We start from the raw sequence: 22,082 nt of genomic DNA, 5'->3' as shown, positions 1-22,082 counted from the left end.
TAAAGCAGACACATCAAACACAAGGCCCGGGGGCCGGATGCAGCCCATGAAGAAGTTTCATGTGATCCGTGAAGCCATCCTGGAAACAGTGAGGGAACAGCCCCCCCGTTGCCTTGGCCCTAGTCCAGGCCAGCTGGGAGCCAATGTACAATTTTGTGGTGGCCATCTATGTCTTAGCTGCACAAGGCTGTCTGGAAACAACTTGGTGCCGCAGGTGCTTGAGGGCCAGGCTGGGCATTTGACCTCTGCTGCCCAGGGCTCCGGGCAGCCCGTGCCACTATCCAGCCCCCCCCCACATGGCCTGAGAGGAACAGTGAGGCTCCTCCAGTGGACCATGCCTTGGCGTTTGCCCCGGTCCAACCCCCTTCTGCCAGAGACCCTCAGATCTGTCCCACTCCTGCCCAGGCCCCCATAGGCATCCTTGACGCGAATGATGTAGACCTGGCCATGCCGCATCCACTCCATCCACACCCACCCAGTAGGCTACACTCACCCTGGCCACACACCCCCAGCCCCCCCAGGGCAACCACAATGCTGATGCAGCCCTCAATGAAATTGAGTTTGACACCCCTGTTTTAAACTCATAGTCCAAAACTGAGTCCCTAAACAAGTGTTGCCCCACATACAAGTAATCCTCGACTTACGACCACAATTGAGCCCAAAATTTCTGTTGCTAGGTGAGAGCCTTGTTTTAAGTGAGTTTTGCCCCATTTTACAACCTTTCCTGCCACAGTGGTTAAGTGAATCTCTGCCGTTCTTAAATTAGCAACACGATGGTTAAGTGAAACTGGCTTCCCCCGTTGACTTTGCTTGCCAGAAGGTCACAAAGGGGGATCCTGTGACACCCCCCCCCGAGACACTGCAACCGTCGTAAATATGAATCAGTGGCCAGGCATCTCAATTTTGATCACGTGACCACAGGGAGGCTGTAACGATCACAAGTGTGAAAAAGAGTCACAAGTCCCTTTTTTCAGGACTGTTGTCACTTTGAACGGCCATTAAACTAACAGTTGTAAGTTGAGGACTCCCTGTATTTTCCCAGCATCGTTTGGCATCCCAATACATGTTGTTGACTTCTGCTTAGTCCAGGGGTCTTCAAACCTGGTAACTTTAAGACTTGTGGACTTCAACTCTCAGTGTGTAGACAAGACTAAAAGTAAAAGCCAAACTCCTAGTCCACAAGGTCCACCGCTCTTTGATTCTCGAGCTCTCTTCTAAGTGAAGGTCCCTCGAAGCCAGATCGCAGTGCTGGGAAACCATGTTGGCTTGCCACTGTGTTGCTAGGACTCTCCAGAATGTGAATCCTTGGTAGTTTAACTGAGAACTCCTAAAGAACACCATATTTTTCATTCCACTAGGGCAGGGTCTTCAAACTTGGCAACTTTAAGACTTGTGGACTTCAACTCCCAGAATTCCTCAGCTAGCTTAAAGTTGCCAAGTTTGAAGACCCTCTGACGTGGAATTCTGGGAGTTGAAGTCCACATGGCTTAAAATTGTCAAGGTTGAGAAACACTGAGCTAGATTAAAAGCTATTCAGGGAAGGAAAAGATTACAACTGTGGAGAAGTGGCATGGTTTGTTATCTATCTATCTATCTATCTATCTATCTATCTATCTATCTATCTATCTATCTATCTATCTATCTATCTATCTATCTTACTTAGCCTAGGGGTTCTCCACTTACTAATATGGGTGGACGTTTGTCCTTGAAAAGGTGATTAATTTCAGCGGGAGAAGATCAGCTGGCTCTCAGTTGTGCCTCTACACTCCATATCACATGTGCATGTGTGTGCACGTGCACAGGCTTAGAAACCAAATGTCATTCTTGATGGCTTCTGGAAGGACTTGGAAACCACCAGGCATTGTGAGGTGCATGGCTCAGCACTGTGACCTATGAATGTACCTGGGGGGCTTGGCTCAATCAGTCTTGTCTCATCAGCTCTGGCCAATGTCGCTATCCCTGTGCGCATGTCCTGTTGAGGATACCAGTCCCCCATCCCTTGTTTGAACCTCCTCCTCGCCTTTCTCCACCGTGCTGCTATCTGTCTGAGCGTGTTCTTTGTTGTCTCTCTCTTTCAGCCCAAGCTTTTATCCAAGGAGCTGCTAGATCTGGTAGCATCCCATTTCAACCTGAAAGAAAAGGAATACTTCGGGATTGCCTTCACTGATGAGACGTAAGTGTCCGAGGACCAAGAGCCAACCGTTTGGAGAAATCCAGGAAGGGCCTCCTTTCTGGAAAGCAGAAGATTGCCTCATGGAGGAACATCTGTGGAGATTCTCAGCCATCCAGGTCGTGGTTATCCCAAAGATGCTTGTTCCAAAAGGCAACTGGACTTTTTTGTTTGTTTGTTTCTTCTTTGAAAATGTTTCACTTCTCATCCAAGAAGCTTCTTCAGTTCTGAGAAATTCCAGTTGCCTTTTGGAAGAGCACCTTTGGGTCATCCAAACTGTCCACATCAAGATCTACCTACCTACCTACCTACCTACCTACCTATCTATCTATCTATCTCTTATATCTATCTATATCTATCTATGTCTATTCATCCATCATCTATCTATCTATCTATCTATCTATCTATCTATCTATCTATCTATCTATTTATCTATTTATCTATCTATCTAGTCATCTATCCATCCATTATCTCTATCTATCTATCTATCTATCTATCTATCTATCTATCTATCTCTTATATCTATCTATATTTATCTATCTATGTCTATTCATCCATCATCTATCTATCTATCTATCTATCTATCTATCTATCTATCTATCTATCTATCTAGTCTGTCCATCCATCATATCTATCTATTTATCTATCTATCATCTATCTATCTATCTATCTATCTATCTATCTATCTATCTAGTCTGTCCATCCGTCATATCTATCTATCTATCTGTCTGTCTGTCTGTCTGTCTATTTATCTATCCATCCATCTATCTATCTATCTATCTATCTATCTATCTATCTATCTATCTAATGGCCTGTTTGGAGGAGATGAGCTGGCTTCACTAATATATTAATGTTGATCGGAGTGATAAAATCAAATTGACTTCTCCAAGTTTTGAAACTAAGGAAGGTCACGATTAGGATCTAGAATCAAGACGTAAGGAATACCAGGATTATGATTAGACTCGAAAGCCCCCAAATAGCCAACAGAAGGCAATTGCAGTGCCATAGGATTGCATTCTTCAATCATCAGGGAATTACCTTGGATTCAAAGGAGATTTACTAATGTTGATACCAGCAACTCTATTGATTTATTCCAATCTGTCTAGGTGACCAAGACTAACAATAACCCTAACCCTAAAGATGCTTTTCCAAAAGGCAATTGGACTTAACTTGTTTTTTTCCTGGAAAACTTTTCAGTTCTAATCCAAGAAGCTTCTTCAGTTCTGGCTGAATGGTGGAGAATAGAAGGGTTTATATTCTTTGCCAGGGGTCTTCAAACTTGGCCCTTTTATGACTTGTGGACTTCAACTCCCAGAATTCTTCAGCCAGTGTGCTTGGCTGGGGAATTCTGGGAGTTGAAGTCCACCAGTCATAAAAGGGCCAAGCTTGAAGACCCCTGTTCTTTGCAGTCATTGATCTTCAGAGTGTTAACAACCAGCTGTCTGCAAGGAGTATAAATCCTTCCATTCCTCACCATTCAGCCAGAACTGAAGAAGCTTCTTGGATGCGAAGCGAAATGTTTTCAAAGAAAAAAAAAAACAAGGAAGTCCAGTTGCTTTTTGGAAAAACTTCTTTGGGTGCTCTGTGGAGCAAAATAATGTCCATCTCTGAACAAATCTATATTTTATTTTATTTGTTATTTATTAAATTTATATGCCACCATCTCACTGACAAGAAATTCTGGGTGGCTTATAAACATCATAGAAAGAGAGGCACAAACATTAAAACACTATTGAAACTGAATAAATAAATGATATTAAATAAACCAAAATTAATTAACTTAAAAACCAAGATGCTATGGGGGTGGAGGTGGGATTTTTTCCATTTTAAATCATTCTTGTAACCACAAAGACCGTAGCTTGACTAAATGTATTGAACTCCCAGGTGTGTATGTACTTCACCGCAGCATATAGCTAAATGGGGGATATGAAAAATTACATTAAATGGCTCTACCATTTTTTAAGATAATTGTATCTCTCTCTTTCTCTCTCTCTCTCTCTCTCATTTATCAGGCAGCAAATAGAACAAAAGCAGCCGACAGATGCTAGAAAATAATCAATATGTAATTAGCATCCTCAAAACCCTTAACTGGTTTTGTCCATGGCAAAATCTTGCTGATTTCTAAGGTCCAGTCTTATACAGCAGATGTTGACGCCCACGGATAAAACCGGAGGCCTTGGCACTCAGAAATAGCTGGCCTGATATAAAACAATAGAATAATTAAGAGAATATTTGTAGTTGACATGAGGGGGTCCTTGTTGCTCTCTGAGCTTGGTGGTTTTCTTGCAGACGTTTCTAGGTAACAAACTAGCTAACATCATCAGTTGGGTAATGAAACATCTGCAAGAAAACCACCACGCTCATAAAGCACCAGGGACTCCCTCCATTGAATATTTGTATGCATGTGTGCACATGTTTGCTTGCATCCACACACACCTGCTAGCGAAAAATTGGGATTCCTGGGAATAATCTATTAAGCTGCGGTGTCCATTCATCAATTAAGTCTCCCCTGTCACTTAGGACAATGATCAGAGATTTTCTTGGGGACCATTTCTGCATTCAGCTGTCTTGAGGGGAGATCCAGTGACCTGTAGCAGATTTGAAGAACTCGTTCTCAAATCCACAGGAGAGAGGAGCCAGGCCAATTAAAAGAGGAAGATTTATATCCTCTGCAGGGATACAACCAGGCTGATGGAATCTTATTGTTCCTTGACAGAGAACACATTCTTAAATATATTAGAGGATTATTAGCAGCAACATCCACACCTTCCATAAACTGGTTTATTGCTGATCGATAAACTTGATACACAGCATTAAAATGCTGCATTAGAAAGTTAGAAAAATAGTCTTTGCCCTCAGAGAAGACTCTAAATCTGATCTACTTTCAAAGGCAGTTGATCTTGTTTGTTAATTATTATGCTTTTTTAAAAAAAGAATAAGTCTATAGATGGATTATTTGGAATGTTTTAATTTCTTTTGCAGAAACAGTCTGCCTGGGGAAGCTTTAGCATTGTCTTTGGGCTAGGAAGCAGAAAGATATGCAGATGGATGGGGTGAGAGAGAGAGAAATGAGAAATTGAGGGAGAGATGGAGGGGATAGATAGATAGATAGATAGATAGATAGATAGATAGATAGATAGATAGATAGATAGATAGATAGATAGATAGATATATAGATAGATAGATAGATACATAGATACATAGATAGATACATAGATAGATACATAGATAGATACATAGATAGATACATAGATGATAAGGTAAAGATAGGAAGGTGAAGGGAGGTGAAAGAATGATAGAGAGAGAGAGAGAGAGAGAGAGAGAGATAATACACAGACAGACAGACAGACGGATGGATGGATGGATGATAAGGTACAGATAAGGATGAATGGATGATAGAGAGAGAGACAGATTAGATAGACAGATGATAAGGTAAAGATAGGAAGGTGGACGGAGGGGTGAATGAATAATAGAGAGAGAGAGACACACACACAGAGAGATGATAGACAGACAATCAGACAGACAGATGGATGGATGATAAGGTACAGGTAAGGATGGATGGATGATAGATAGACAGACAGACAGACAGACAGAGCTAGATGGATGATAAGGTAAAGATAGGGATGGATGGATGGATAATAGAGAGACAGACAGACAGAGTCATTCCTTCCTTCCTTTATTCATTCATTATACTTAAATACTGAATATTAGCTGGTCAGGGCTTTTGTGAAGTTAAAAGATGATGTTGCGGTAAATAACAGATAACTTCTCCCAAATCTTCAAGAAATGATGACTTCTAAGCCTCAGCAGCTACGATGTTTACTTTCTGGGAAGCGAGAGCTGTGCTGGTCTAGGGTAGCCAAAAATGACAAAAGAGTCTGACCGTACCTTTTCTGATTCACACATTTTATTAAAAGGCAGCCGCTTTTGTGAGATGCAGCTTCCTTCTTCAGTTGCATGGAGCATCTGGAGTGATGGGGGGGGGGGAGAGAAGAGAGAAAAGGTTGGCTGGACAGATGCAGGTGATACCCAAGGCAAATTGTATCATCTCAATTATCCATTAACCATTGTGAGGTCTTAAAAACTTGCTGGGTTGGTTGAGACCTTATGAAACTGCCTACAACTTTTTAATGAATCGGGGGTTCAGCAGCTCCTGACTCAGTCTTGCTGTTAGAGCAGGGTTCTTCAAACTTGGCCCTTTTATGACTTGTGGACTTCAACTCCCAGAATTCTTCAGCCAGGCACGCGTGCCTGGCTGAGGAATTCTGGAAGTTGAAGTCCACAAGTCATAAAAGGGCCAAGTTTGAAGAACCCTGTGTTAAGAGCATCCGGGGAGGATGAAGTACTCTAATGTTACATAGTCCTTGTTCTGATGTGAAAATATCTCCACTAATATTTTGAGTCCTGATCATTTCCACTGAGGGCTATGATAAACAGGATTCTGTACTCATTTGGGAAACTTTCCGCAGGAATAACCCTTTTCTCTAGGTCAGTGATGGCGAACCTTTTAAAGACCGAGTGCCCAAACTGCAACCCAAAACCCACTTATGTATCGTCGGGTGCCAGGTGGGTGTGGCCCATTGGGTGGGCATGGCTGCGGTGGTAACAGCAGACTGGGTGGGACTAAAAAGTTCAATCAATCAATTCCAACTTTGCAAGATCTTTTTTTTTCCCTCGAGAAGTTGAAATTGACTAATTGATTGAACCTTTTTTGTGTGTGTGTACACGGCGGCGGAGGCCTAAAGCGAAAAGGTTTTATACAACCCAGCTGAAGGACTAGGACTGGGGCGCGTGCCCACAAAGAGGGCTCTTAGTGCTGCCTCTGGCACCCGTGCCATAGGTTCGCCACCCCTGCTCTAGGTTGAACTACACAATGCAAGATCTTTTTTTTTCCCTCGAGAAGTTGAAATTGACTAATTGATTGAACCTTTTTTGTGTGTGTGTACACGGCGGCGGAGGCCTAAAGCGAAAAGGTTTTATACAACCCAGCTGAAGGACTAGGACTGGGGCGCGTGCCCACAAAGAGGGCTCTTAGTGCTGCCTCTGGCACCCGTGCCATAGGTTCGCCACCCCTGCTCTAGGTTGAACTACACTGATTGTAGTTGCTAAAATGTTCAATATGCATAAGAGACGGAAGGTGTTAAAGGAGCAGAAGCACATCTATTGTCTCTGTTGTACAAGCCATTAGAAAAGCGATAGTAATCTTGGTGGATTCCAGGTATATCAGAGAAGTTTTTTTAAACAAGAAAAATACCGTTTCCTTAAATTCTCCGGGTTCAGAAAGTCAACCCCATCTGGCTGACCTTGTTTGGCTCAGAAACTAGCCAGGATAGTACCTGGACAGAAATGATAGGGCTTATAACTCTGGAAAAATCATAAAAATAAGTCAAAGGAAGACAGCGTGAGACCGCTTCTGTACTGTTGCCAAGGAAACCACATTCATGAAATCCCTAGGAGTCCATTGTGACTTGAAGGAGACTAAATTTACCTACCCATGTTAAAACATGAAGGTTGATTTTAAAACATCTAAACCTACATCTATTCATTTGGTGCCAATTGACTTTCCTCAAACTTGATTCATAGTCCATTTTTCCAGCAAAACAAATGTTAAGAAAACTCATCTATTCTCACATAGCTCAAGATCGTCATGAAAATGGATGCCTTTTCATAAAACGTGTTCATCCTGATTTATGGCTACCTGCCTACTTTACTTTGGGATCCTGTAGCCTGGCTATTAATTCTCCAGCATCAAGAGGCTACCAGAATTGGAATTGTTGGTTTAGCCTGTGTTGAAAGGAAATGAGAAACTTGCTGCTTTCTGCAATTCTAAATCACATAAAGGTGATTCTTCAGCTCAGGAGGAAAGTTTTGCAAGGGTAATTTAGTTAAAAATGACTTGTTATGAAGGATTTTCATTCCTCCACTTTCTTAGCACAGGAGATCAGGCCAGCAAAACCATAGGAACAGACTTGCTACCAGGGACTTTTAATTTTGGCTGAGGAATTCTGGGAGTCGAAGTCCACAAGTCTTAAAGTTGCCAAGTTTGAAGACCTCCAGTCTAGACTAGTGACCCAAATTAAATTGTCACACACTTTTGAAAGTTCTTTGACATATAACAACACTGAGCTTTGTGCTATTGGGAGGGAGAGGAGCAGAGAAACATACAATGGCGTTAAATCCAGCCTGCTAAAATTTGAGCACCCAAGAAATCAAGTTAATTCTTCAAGAATTATTCTGTCAGCCTGCACGCCTTTGCCACGTTCGTGTATTTAGCTCCATAAATATTTATATCCTCTTGATCTTCTGCAAGATCTCAGCTTTAGATGATTATATGGCTGGGTGAAAGCATGCTTAGGAGTTACTTTTTGAAAAATGGAGGTTTTGCGAGTGAGCAAACACATCTCAGATTATTTTTTTTTTAACATTTACATCAGGCTATTAAAAATTCTAGATGTCCGTAAAGATCAGATAGCAACATGTATAAAACAATTAATCAGTGGAACAACCTGCCTCCAGAAGTGGTGAATGCTCCAACACTGGAAGCTTTTTAGGAAAAGACTGGACAGCCATTTGTCTGAAATGGTAGGCAATCTTGGCTCTTTTATGACTCGTGGACTTCAACTCCCAGAATTCCTGAGCCAGCCATGCTGAGGGGAAAGGGAGAGGTTTCCATGCTGACCCATGCTGGCTCAGGAATTCTGGGAGTTGAAGTCCACGAGTCATAAAGCAGCCTAGGCCTAGCCCAGAGGTAGGCAACCTTGGCTCTTTCATGACTCGTGGACTTCAACTCCCAGAATTCCTGAGCCAGCCATGCTGAGGGGAAAGGGAGAAGTTTCCAAGCTGAGCCATGCTGGCTTAGGAATTCTGGGAGTTGAAGTCCACAAGTCATAAAAGAGCCAAGGTTGCCTGTCCTAGACTCTATGATAAGATGGAGACGATGCTAAGAGGAAGGGCCATCTAGGAATATCACGTGCATCTCTATAATGATGCTTTTCTAACCGCCCGTCTCACCCAAGAGCAAAGGACAATCTATACATAATTTAACCTGAATTCTTCTAGTTTCTGACTCCAGCTAGCATGGATGCTTATTCTGATGTTAATCCAAGACAAAGATTTTGGACACAATCATTGCAAGAAAAAATATTGGTTTCATTTCTTTAAAGGGACTTTAACTACATAGGCCCATGTAACTGTAGAGACCTTACCGGAATGGATAGATCCCTAATCTTGTAACCCATGGGCATATTCAGTCATAGGCCAAGGGTTCCTACCTGTCAGAGTCACTATTCTACTTCTTAAAAGATAGCGTTTTCCAACATGCTGTCGGTTCAACACAGAAATAATCTAAATGGAATTATTGGGGGCAGAGGAAAACCTAACAGACAATGGAGAAATAAGGAAAGAATCTGACCAGAGATTTTTCCACAATCCAAGCTGAAGCAGCCTCTGAGAGTTTAGGAGTCAAAATCAAATAATCCTGCTTGGTATTAGATCAATTAAATCAGTGGAACAACTTGCCTCCAGAAATTCTGAATGCTCCAATACTAAAGGTTTTTAAGAAGTTGGACAACCAATTTCTCCTGCTTGGGCAGGGGGTTGGACTAGACAACCTCAAAGGTCCCTTCCAATTCTGTTATTCTGTCTGTCTGTCTCTCTCTCTCTCTCTTTCCCTCTCTCTCTCTCTCTTCATATTTTTTGGTTTGAGCTTACAAGAAGATGTTCCCTCTTTAGTGATCTTATTTCAGCTGTAGTTATCCTACCCCCTCGGCATTTTACATTGACAGGATAATTGTCAGGGTTTTTGCTGCCATTATTTTTAAGTTGTAAAATTTATCCTAAGCGATAAAACACCCAACATCTGCAAACGCTTTAACTGTCTTTTTCAGCAAAAGTGGGAGTTTTGGGCAGCGAGACCCGGTTTCTTTTGACAGTGGGATTAGAAGGGACTCAAGACCCCCGAAGTCGAGAACCCTCCCTCTATACAATCAAACAACTCTTTTGACTACTTCCAGCTTAATCAAAGAAAATGACCCAAAATAGCATCGCCGAGCGCAGCCCGTAGTAACTGCTGCTCATTCTGAGCGTGCAAGAGCGGAGCAGCTGTGTTTTCCCAAAGCTCTCGAAAGCCAGTTTGACAGAGTTTATTTGCAAGGCTGTTCCAGACATACCGGATGGCAAATAAAATGTCTGAGACGTTGTTTGGCCATGTTTTAGCCTACGGAGGAATCTTCCCGGCCTTGTATAAACTCCTGGCATGAACAGTGTTTAATAGAAAAAAACTGAGAGACTTTCAGTTCTCCAGTCCCACAAAGGGTGGTCAGGACAGCAAGGAAGAGCCCTGACTCTTATCTCTTCTCCTCTCCACTTCTCCATCTCCAGTTCTCACCTTGACAGGTTGAACTTTCTGTGTTAAATGATACCACAGCCATCCCCAGCTGTGTGCTGTATTTCTGCCTCAAACGTCATTCTATCCTGTAGTACCTGGTTGCATTTTTATTGAACGCTTTATGCTTGATCATTGCAAACCAGTTTTCCTTGCCCAGATGTATCGATCTTTGACTCCCACGGTTCTTAACCCCGGTGTAAAAAACATGGGAGTTGAGGTCCCACCATATCTGGAAATGTTTAGGTTAGGGAAGCTGAATCGGATGAAGTTTTTGTTAGAGAGGCAGTGGACAGTAACGACTGAGGTGTTTGACTAGGTTTAAGGAGACCCCAATTGAAGTCCTCATTCAAGGAGACTTAAGTCACTGTCTCTCAATCTAATCTTCCTCAGAAGGTTTACTTAATTTAATTTAATCTTTGGTTTAATCTTTAAACACAAAGATTTTAAAAAATGGTGGCGGAGAGAACCAGGTGTACTACCTTAAGTTCCTACAGGAATGGCAGGGGAGAGGTAACACTATTTATTTGTTTGTTCGTTTGTTCACTCATTCACTCGTTTGTTCAATTTTTATTCTGCCCATCTTCCCTACAAGGAAGGTGACTCTGGTCAATGCAATGCAATAACATCAAATGACACAAAATGGTTTGATGTTCTAATCACTGTTTCTCTGTTTTGTGGTTTAACCAGGGGCCATTTGAACTGGCTTCAGTTGGATCGTCGAGTGCTGGAACATGATTTCCCTAAAAAGTCTGGATTGGTGGTTTTATACTTCTGTGTCAGGTGAGGATGAATTTGGACAAGTTATCTTTCCAAATGAATCTATTTATCTTATTAGCGGATTTTATTATTTCACCTATTGCACCGAGGCCTAATTGAACATCAGATTTTGACTACCAATTAGGATTCAGAAAGTCATTACAAAGGGGGGGTCCCTGGGGATGGTCAAAAAAAAAAGTCAAGATAAAAGCCACAACTTTGAATTTGAACTGCCACACTTTTTCTGTGTTTTGTAAAGGGAGGTGATTTATTTATTTTTTTATCCCAATCGTGCTGATACTTTTGCCATCGTCATAGCAGATTCCTGGTTTGGAAAGAGTTATTCATTAAATGGATAAGCCCGTAGTTTAACCACTGGTGCAAAAGTGAGAACAGTCACAACCAGAGAAATGAGTTCTGAGGCACTGTAAACAACACAAAAAAGGAAAGGAACCAACCTGTCAAGGTGTTCACATAGTAGAAGATGGGGAAGGGAGGGAGGGAGGGAGGGAAGGAAGGGAGGAGATGGGGAAGGAAGGAAAGGAAGGAAGGAGGGAAGGAGATGGGGAAGGAAGGAAGGAAGGAAGGAAGGAAGGAAGGAAGGAAGGAAGGAAGGAAGGAAGGAAGGAGATGGGGAAGGAAGAAAGGAGATGGGGAGGAAGGAAGGGAAGGAAGGAAAGGAAGAAAGGAGATAGGGAAGGAAGCAAGGAAGAAGATGGGAAAGGAAGAAAGGAGATGCGAAGGAAGGAAGGAAGGAAGGAAGGAAGGAAGGAAGGAAGGAAGGAAGGAGATGGGGAAGGAAGAAAGGAGATGAGGAAGGAAGGGAAGGAAAGAAGGAAGAAAGCAAAGAAGGAAGGAAGGAGGGAAAGAAGAAAGAAAGGAGATGGGGAGGAAGGAAGGAAGGAAGGAAGGAAGGAAGGAAGGAAGGAAGGAAGGAAGGAAGGAAGGAAGGAAGGAGATGGGGAAGGGAGGAGATAGGAAGGGAGGGAGGGAGTGAATCTATCACAATAGTGAGAGCTGAACCATTGTAAGACCTGAAGCTTCGGGATGGGGACAGAACATCTTGGAGAAGATCTGTGTGGTCCCTAAGAACCAGCCATCAAGACGAGGGCACGTAGAGGCGCCCTCATCAAAACGATAAAGCCCTTGTTATTCAACATATTCCTTCCAAGTAGAGGAATCTGTTTGCAGGAGACTAACTTTCGTTTCAACCATTACGGCTTGGCTGTTAGCCTAGCGGCCCTTTCCTTTCCTAGCGTCTGCTCGGAAATCGATCAGACTGCATTAGGCTTTACAGACTGGAATGTCATAAGCAATCTCGCTGCAGACACTGCAGAGTTCAAGCCACACCGGGTTTGTGGCTTATGCGGTCGTAATATTACGGTCACAAAATGGAGAATGCTTCATCAGATGAGTTATCCTGGTCTCCCTTAACTTGGGTTAAGACAGGGGTAGGCAACCTCGGCTCGTGGACTTCAAGTCCACGAATCATAAAAGAGCCGAGGTTGCCTACCCCTGGGTTAAGATATGCACAATAGTTCGATAGTCACAAGAATCAGCTAGATTGGGCAAAGATTAGTGCGGTTGTCACTTACGGTCTGGGCCAGGGATAAGCAACCTTGGCTCTTTTATGACTCGTGGACCTCCAACTCCCACAATTCCTGAGCCAGCATAAAAGAGCCAAGGTTGCCTACCCCTGGTCTAGGCTGTACAAAGGGCATCTGGTGAGGGAAAAGTATTTTATTTTATTTATTTATTAGATTCTTATCCCGCCTGTATTACTTTATAAATAATTCAAGGCGGCAATCATACGTACTCATTCCTCCTTCAATTTTCCCAACAACAACAGCCCTGTAAGGTGGGTTGGGCTGGGCTGAGAGAGAGGGACAGGCCCAAAGTCACCCACCCAGTTTTCATGCCTGATGCGGGACTAGAACTCCCAGTCTCCTGGTGATGGGCCTAAAGTCAGCCAACTGGTTTTCATGGCTAAGGTAGAACTAGAACTCACCGTCTCCTGGTGATTGGGCCAAATTCACCCACCCAGCCAGTTTTCATGGCTAAGGCGGGACTAAACTCCCCGTCTCCTGGTGATTGGGCCAAATTCACCCAACCAGTTTTCATGGCTAAGGCAGGACTAGAAATCACCATCTCCTGGTGATTGGCCTAAAGTCACCCAACCAGTTTTCATGGCTAAGGCGGGACTAGAACTCACTGTCTCTTGCTGATTGGCCCAATGTCACACAGCTGGCTTGTGTACCTAAAGCAGGTCCAGAACTTCTAGTCTCCTGGTGATGGGCCCAGCCAGCTTTTGTTCCTAAGGAGCAACTAGAACTCACCACCTCCTGGTTTCTAGGCAAGCACCTTCATTATTACACCAAACTAACACTCTGTTTTGCATCAAAAGTGCTGTAAGGCTTAGAGATATTTCTAACAGATTGTTTGACTTAACATCCAACATGGCAGCAACGAGGAACCTTATCCAAAAAAATATTTGGAGGGTATCAGATTGCCTGTAACCTTGGAGAAAACCTGATATGGGGGGGGGGTTTTAACCAAATAGCAGAAATCTTCTGCTCAGTAAATCTCCACCATTCACACTTCGTCCAACATCGTCCAACATTTTGAACAAAGCTAATGAGAGAGGTGGTGGAAAGGACAGAGATACCAATTTCTTTCTTTCTTTCTTTCTTTCTTTCTTTCTTTCTTTCTTTCTTTCTTTCTTTCTTTCTTTCTTTCTTTCTTTCTTTCTTTGCAGTTAAACTTCCTGGTCTTTTATTTCTAGAAATTGGGCTGGTTTTCAAAAGTCTTAGAATTTTAAGAAGTGCAATACTGCCCTCTGGTGTTTCCCAGAAGCATTTTCTTTGTTTCACTCACATTCATATATTCTCGGACACCAAAAAAACCATTTTACATAGTTGTTTGTTCCTCACTGTTCTAGCCCACCTCATCCAGGCTTCCGCATTCAGACTGGCCAGCATTGAACACTGCTGGAAAATCCACAAGCCAGACAGGATACCCATCTTTACTTTATGCTTCTCTCTATACAGCCTTCCTGGTCATTAACTTCCTTAATTGTTAGCCCCGCCTTGCATAATTTGGGCAAATTCTCTCTTACGCAGTGGTTCTCAACCTGTGGGTCGGGACCCCATTTGGGGTCGAACAACCATTTCACGGAGGTCACCAAACAACGCAGTCCGCCATTTTTTCCCCCCTTTTCCTTAGCTGTGCTCCTCCCTTTTATTCTATTGGCTTTTGAAAGCCAATAGAATAGACTCTCTTGAACAGAGTCTAATTCTATTGGCTTCAAAAGCCAATAGGAATTGTCCAGGCTGTCTCTGCCCTGCTGAGCCCGCCAAAAGTCCCATTCTGCAAACGGTGCTGCACCAGTTGAGTAGTCCTCAACTTACGACCGGTTGAGTAGTCCTCGACTTACGACCAGTTGGGGGTCGCGGCATTAAAAAGGTTGAGAACCACTGCTCTTACGTGTAATTATTCCTGTTAGGAAATTGGCATCAGGACTCTTTCTCAAAGCAAGGGGGGTTTTCTTTCCGTCCTTGTGTATGGGCCACATTTTCCAATCTCTCGCTTCTTTGAGTTGTTTGATGCTCTGGCTGGGGTCGGCTTTGATATGGTGTTCTTTGGCAGGCTGGTTTCCTTTTACCGCTAACCCTTTCAAATACAATGGCTTTCTCCAGTGAATTCCCCTGTATGACATGGCCAGAATAAGTGAGATGCAGTTTTGTGACTTTGCCTTCCCGTGACATTCCTGGTGCTATGTGCTCCACTTCTTGCTTGTTGGTCACCTTTGCTGTCAAAGGAATAGGAAGGAGACTTCTCCAGCACCACAGCTCAAACAAGTTGATTTTCTTCCTGTCTTGCTTTTTTAAGGTCCCATTGTCACAACCATAGGTAGCCACGGGGAACAAAACAGACTCTAGAAAGAGTACAGAGAAGAGCAACAAAGAGGATTAAGGGAATGGAGTCTAAAACATATGAAGAATGGTTGCAGGAATTGGGCATGTCTAGTCTAATGAAGAGAAGGATGAGGGGGGACATGATAGCAGCGTTCCAGTATCTCAGGGGCTGCCCCAAAGAAGAGGGAGTCAAGCTATTCTCCAAAGCGCCTGAAGGCAGGACAAGAAGCAATGGATGGAAACTAATCAAGGAGAGAAGCAACCTGGAACTAAGGAGAAATTTCCTGACAGTTAGAACAATTAACCAGTGGAACAGCCTGCCTCCAGAAGTTGTGAATCCTCCAACACTGGAAGTTTTTAAGAAGAGACTGGACGGCCATTTGTCTGAAATGGTATAGGGTTTCCTGCCTGAGCAGGGGGTTGGACTAGATGACCTCCAAGGTCCCTTCCAACTTTATTATTATTATTATTATTATTATTATTATTATTATTATTATTATTATTATCATCATCATCATCATCATTATCATTATTATTATTATTGATCATTGCACAGTCAGCCAGATATTCAGACTGGATTTGGCATTTTGTCTACCTATCGAGTCCTTAACAAGGACCTGGGATAGGCAGATGTGGATGTTTGATGGTATTACAGATATCGTCACAGGATGGAAGCAGTTCCTAGTAAGGCCGCCTTTTGCAATTGACTAATGGCAAATTTGTCAATGCCAATGGTGTTCAAGTGGTGCTCCAGTTGTTTTGGGATTGTACCCAAGGCGCCTATTACTATTGGTACTACCCTTGCTTGCCTTTGCCACAGTCTTTCTATTTCTATTTTTAGATCTTTCTATTTTGTTATCTTCTCCAGTTCTTTCTCGTCTATTCTGCTGTCTCCAGGCACTGCCACGTCCACTCTCCAGATTTTTTTGTCTTTTTTATCGACAGTTGTTAAGTCCGGGGTGTTATGTTACAGGTGCTTGTCTGTTTGAATTCTGAAGTCCCAGAGCAGTTTAATTTTTTTTCATTTTCTATGACTTTCTCTATTTTATGATCCCACCAGTTCTTGCTTACAGGCAAATGATATTTCTTGCAGATCTTCCAATGCACCATTGTTGCTACTTTGTCATGCCGCTGCTTGTAGTCAATCTGTGCAATCTTCTTGCAGCAGCTTACCAGGTGGTCCACTGTTTCTTCAGCTTCTTTGCATAGGCGGCACTTACTGTCTGTTGCTGTCTTCTCAATTTTGACTTTATATGCATTTACTACTACTACTACTACTACTACTACTACTGCTATTATTATTATTATTTACTACTACATTTGGTTGTCAGGCTGTGATGTCCTTGCTTTCCCATATTCGGCTCATGTTCATCATAATCCTTAGATATCCTAATTAAAATCCCTCTCTGTCCATCCAGGGAGTCATCAGGGCCACTCAGTTATTCCGAAACTTTTTTATTTGAATGTCTTTTTTGCCTTCATTCTTTGATGAGCGTATTGGTGAGATAAACGTTGCAAGGAGTACTTAAGGAACATTTCAGTTTGAGGATGGATATTCAAAAGCCGAGTCATTTTATTTTCCATCTTTGTGATGAAGCGCACAAGGAGATTTTGGGACAGTCCCATTTATTATATAAATTAGCAATGTCCACCGAAGTCCTGCAATGTGAACCGAACGTTACAGAGCACGTACCGCAGAGGTCTTATCGATCGGGTTCTCAATCAATAAAAGGGGAAGGCTAACGACCTACAGTTTGTTAAGAAGATCAAACACACATTCAAGTAATGAGCATTCTCCGAAGCTTTTAGGAAGACTCTGAGGTTTAAATCAAACTAAATAACAGAGATGAATCTGATTTTGTGAGAAAGTTCGGTAAGTAGATTAAAGATTGCAAGAGTAAGAAAACTCAGATAGTATGCAGAGATCCCTTGGGAAAGACTTGCGTGCTTTTAATGCTTTATGTTACTGTATTGCAGGCTGACACAGATAGTCCTTGACTTACAAACATTCATTTAGTGACCGAAGTTACAACAGCAGTGGAAAAAGTGACATGACCTTTTTCGCACTTACGACGGTTGCAGCATCCCCGGGGTCATGTGATCAAAATTCATACACTTGGCAACTGGCATGTACTTAGGACGGTTGCAGTGTCCCAGGGTCACATGATCCCTTTCTGAGAAGCAAGTGAGAAGGGAGTGGGGTTTGCTCTATGTTCAGTTCCTCTGATCCAGGTTCACCCTACATCATGCAGTCCTCGATCAATTCAGCACACCATTAAAAAAAAATATATTTCAGGTTACAGTATGTCCATTTTAAACCAACATCCAGCTATTGTACCTTCTTCATCCTTTCCCTCAAAAGCTCTTTGAAAAGCAGATATTCTCACCTTATGATTCATCCCTTGCTCTGAGGCAGCCCAGCAGTGCAAGCATGAAGGACAATGACTGGGGGAAAGTAAACAACCTCAGCCTAAAATATTTATGGAGCGATAAATCAGTCTGTGAAATAGAACAAGCAGTTAATGCCTTTGCTGTTGGCCGGGACATCCCGGTATCGGCAATGCTGACGGATGGTGTCTTAAGGGACCCACAAATCTTCCCGACAGTCATAACACAATCACCGAAAGAAAAGGAATTCTCTTCTCTTTTAGCCTTGAAGCTTCCACCAAGCGGCATTTTTTTCACATCAAGATAAAAACAAATTGAATAAAGGCTCCTTTATTTATTTGGCAGCCACGCTTTCCTTTCTGAGTTGATTTGACTTGTCTGTTTCATTCCCAGGTTCTACATTGAGAGCATATCTTACCTGAAGGATAACGCCACCATCGAGTTGTTTTTCCTGAATGCCAAGTCGTGTATTTACAAGGCAAGTCCCGGATTTTTCCTCTTTGTGTTATTGCAGCGGTTGAGTTCAAACCAGGTTGCCTCTGGCTCCGTACTAGATCAGTGGGGGTGAACCTATGGCACGCGTGCCAGAGGCGGCACTCAGAGCCCTCTCTGTGGGCACGCGCACCATGCCCCGGAGATGGCAACTGTCCCTCTTCAACCAGCTGACCGCTAACTCACTGAGGTCCCATGTGGCTGGATGCATCCCAGCATGGCTGGTTTCCCGCCCCCCGTCCCATCCCTCCTGGCCTCGCATGCTCTCCTTTTCCCGGGCACGACCCACTGCATCGCCTCCTCAGTTGTCGGCCAGCCGTCCAGCTCAGAGGCGGCTTTTCTGAACTGCTGGTGGTGGGATGCGGAGCCCCAGAGTGTGCCAGTCAAGGGGGCGGCAGGCTGTGGCTGCTAACGGACACTGTCGGCCCCCATGCGCTCGCTGGCCTCTATGTGCGCGGGCCGATGGTGTCAGGCAGCAGCCGCCCCGGCTCCTGCCTTGCCTTGCCCTGCGACAATGGGACCCCCACCCTGCCTCGCCTCGCCTCACCCCGCAGGACGGCCCTCCTGCCCACCGCCCCACCTGCCAGAGACCCCTTGGATCTCCCCCAACCCTGACCGGCCCCCACAGGCATCCCTCCCCACACCCACCTTGGCCACACCCACCCAGTCTGCCATGACCACCACAGCCACGCCCACCCAGTGGGCCACGCCCACCTGGCACCCGGTGATAAGTGGGTTTTGGGTTGCAGTTTGGGCACTCGGTCTCTAAAAGGTTCGCCATCACTGTACTACATTCTAGCCGTATTCACACAACCCGTGCACCCAGGTCAAATGCAGGCAGTCCTCAACTTACAACAGTTCATTTAGTGACCAGAGTTACAATGGCGCTGAAAAAAAAGCGACTTAGGAACATTTTTCGCTCTGACGACCGTGGCAGCCTCCCCGTGGTCACGTGATCAAAATTTATACGCTTGGCAACTGGCATGAACTTAGGACGGTTGCAGTGTCCCAAAGTCACGTGATCCCTGTTTGTGTCCTTCTGAGAAGCAAAGTCAGTGGAGAAGCCAGAGTCCACTTTAACAACTGTGTTATTGCTAACTTAACAATTGCCGTGATTCGCTTAACAACCGTGGCAAGTGTCATAAAATGGGGCAAAACTCACTTAGCAAGTGTTTCACTTAGCAACATAAATTTTGGGGGTCAGTTGTGGTCGTAAGTCGAGGACTGCCTGTACAAACTTAGCCAGGATATTTACATGATATGTTAAGTTGGATTAAGGCAACGGGTGGAAACTAATCAAGGAGAGAAGCAACCTAGAACTAAGGAGAAACTTCCTGACAGTGAGAACAATTAATCAGTGGAACAGCTTGCCTCCAGAAGCAGTAAATGCTCCAACACTGGCAGTTTTTAAGAAGAGACTGGACAGCCATTTGTCCGAAATGGTGTAGGGTTTCCTGCCCGAGCAGGGGGTTGGACTAGATGACCTCCAAGGTCCCTTCCAACTTTACTACTGCTACTACTACTACTACTATTATTATTATTATTATTATTATTATTATTATTATTATTATTATTATTATTATTATTATTATTATTATAATGTCCATCCTGGTTAGATTTTGGGGTCTTATAATATGTTGTGTCAACCTAGCAAATGAGTCAAGCCTCTTAGGTGAACACAACCATGTTGACATTGGACTATTTAATTCACAGTTCAGGTAGTCCTCGACTTAACAGCAGTTCCATTTAGCGACTGACGTTAAAACAGAGCTGAAAAAAGTGACTTACAGTCATTTTTCGCACTCACAACTGTTGCAGCATCCCTGTGGTCATGTGATCAAAATTCTGACTCCTGGCAACTGACTCGTATTTATGACGGTTTGCCGTGTCCCGGGGTCACGTGATCCCCTTTAACAAGGAAAGTCAATGGGGAAACCAGATTCACTTAACAACTGGGTTACTGACTTGACCACTGGGACAAGAAAGGTTGTAAAATGGGCAAAATTCACTTAACAACGGTCTCGCTTAGCAACAGAAATGTTGGGCTCCATTGTGGCCATAATTCGAGGACTACCTGAAAAACACAATAGAATCATCCCAATGAGGTTAATAGACCACCTAGGCCAGGGGTAGGCAACCTTGGCTCTTTTATGACTCGTGGACCTCAACTCCCAGCAAAGCTGGCTGAGGAATTCTGGGAGTTGAAGTCCACAAGTCATAAAAGGGCCAAGTTTAAAGACCCCCTGATGTAACCCATTGGCAGATCAACAGCTTCCTGGACTTCGAGCAGGAATAAAGTATTTCCTAAAGTCTAAAATTCCAGTTCTCTGTTGACTAGTGAGAGATGACTGGATCCACAAAACATGCCAGCCTTGGAAAAAAGAAGCTGTGACAAGACCAATACTTTGCTGTTTTTATGGCCATAGTGATTGACTTGACTGATTTGATTTCAATTTGACTTTGCAATGGCTTAATACCAGAGCATCCCAACCTATGTTAAATTAGGAAATGCATTCTCGTGGCTTAATCTAGCAAGCTGGGTGAAGCATGTTTTGACACGGCTGCAACAAAGGATAATTTAATTGCCTGTGTAAGTAGCACTAACGCACTGGTGCATTTAATTAGAATTATGAATTGTAGAATCTGAACTCTCTAGCCATGCATTCATGCTGGTCTCTTCCAACCATGAAGAGTAACTAAATTTGGGAAAATCCAGCAGGTGGCAGCACAGAACTGATCTTGGCTAGTGACGACTAGAAGCCAACTGCAATCAATCACTGTTGGAACCCCGGATGGTTTGTAGGGCTATTGAACTGGGATAGTAGAGCTGTTTGAAAGAAGGCAATGGTTAGCCAAGGAAATTGCATAAATGCAGTTAATTCAAAAATCAAGTCTTGGCTTTATAAATAAACCTGAAAGACTCTCTTAAGTTTCAATTAGCATTATGTTCTATCAAGGATCCCGAAGTTGGTAGTCTCCTAAGAATTTAGAATCATAAAGCAGCAATCCCAATTCAAACCATGACAGACCAGGTTTGTTTGGCCACTCCTACAAGAAGAGTAGAGAATTTGTTCCAGATCAACAAGTATTTTAAAATTTTTCATTTCAACGTTACATCCAGATTAGTATATTTGGATGTGGAGATCAGGAGACATAAAAACACTCCTAGGCAAAAGATAAGCATGTATTTCTATTTACAAAAGATAAGTGTATATTTCTACATTATCTTGATATCAAACTGCTTTGAAACTCATTGAATTTGGTGCATTTAGTTGCGAACATTTTATCCCTGTACATCGTTTGTTTGATACTCAATATATGAGCTAGAACTTGTTGATATCAGCTACCTTGTGACTCACTACATTATTCCTTATGGGAAAAATTTGTTTGATACTCATCATTTGTTATTACCACTTTATAAAACCCTAGTAAGACCACACCTGGAATACTGCAGCCAATTTTGGTCATCTTATCACAATAAAGATGTTGAGAGTTTGGAAAAAATTCAGAGAAGAGCAACTAAGATGATCCAAGGCCTGGAGACTAAAACATAGGAAGAACGGCTGCAGGACTTGGGTTTGGCTAGTCTAAAGAAAAGAAGAAATAGGGGAGACATGATAGTAGTGTTCCAGTATCTGAGGGGCTGCCACAAGGCAGAGGGGGCCAGGTTATTCACCAGAGCACCAGAGGGAAGGATGAGAAACAATGGTTGGAAACTGGTCAAGGAGAGAAGCAACCTGGAATTAAGGAGAAACTTCCTGACAGTGAGGACAATCAACCAGTGGAACAGCTTCCCTCCAGAAATTGTGGGTGCTCCATCACTGGAGATTTTTAAGAAGAGACTAAACATTCACCTGTCTGAGATGGTATAGGTTCTCCTGCTTGAGGGGGGGGGAGGCTGGACTAGAAGACCTCCAAGGTCCCTTCCAGTTCTATTCTATTCTATTCTATTCTATTCTATTCTAGTTACTCATTG

General features: G+C 43.2%; 1 protein-coding gene across 6 annotated transcripts in view; it reads left to right on the top strand.

Annotated features, from left to right (window-relative positions):
- The window catches only part of FRMD4A (FERM domain containing 4A), a 451,440-nt gene that overhangs the window by 325,538 nt on the left and 103,820 nt on the right, over window positions 1-22,082 (top strand). For all 6 annotated transcript variants that reach the window (XM_039357562.1, XM_039357563.1, XM_039357560.1 and 3 more), the window contains exons 3-5: window positions 2,079-2,173; window positions 11,244-11,336; window positions 18,008-18,092. In XM_039357562.1, coding sequence (XP_039213496.1) covers window positions 2,079-2,173; window positions 11,244-11,336; window positions 18,008-18,092 — 273 coding nt within the window. The remainder of the gene's footprint in view (window positions 1-2,078; window positions 2,174-11,243; window positions 11,337-18,007; window positions 18,093-22,082) is intronic.

The sequence above is a fragment of the Crotalus tigris genome, unplaced genomic scaffold (genome assembly GCF_016545835.1).
Source record: "Crotalus tigris isolate CLP2741 ecotype Arizona unplaced genomic scaffold, ASM1654583v1 scf7180000018925.3142382, whole genome shotgun sequence".
NCBI lineage: Eukaryota > Metazoa > Chordata > Lepidosauria > Squamata > Viperidae > Crotalus > Crotalus tigris.
Note: the sequence above shows the minus strand (reverse complement) of the source record. Positions and strands in the feature narration are given on the sequence as shown.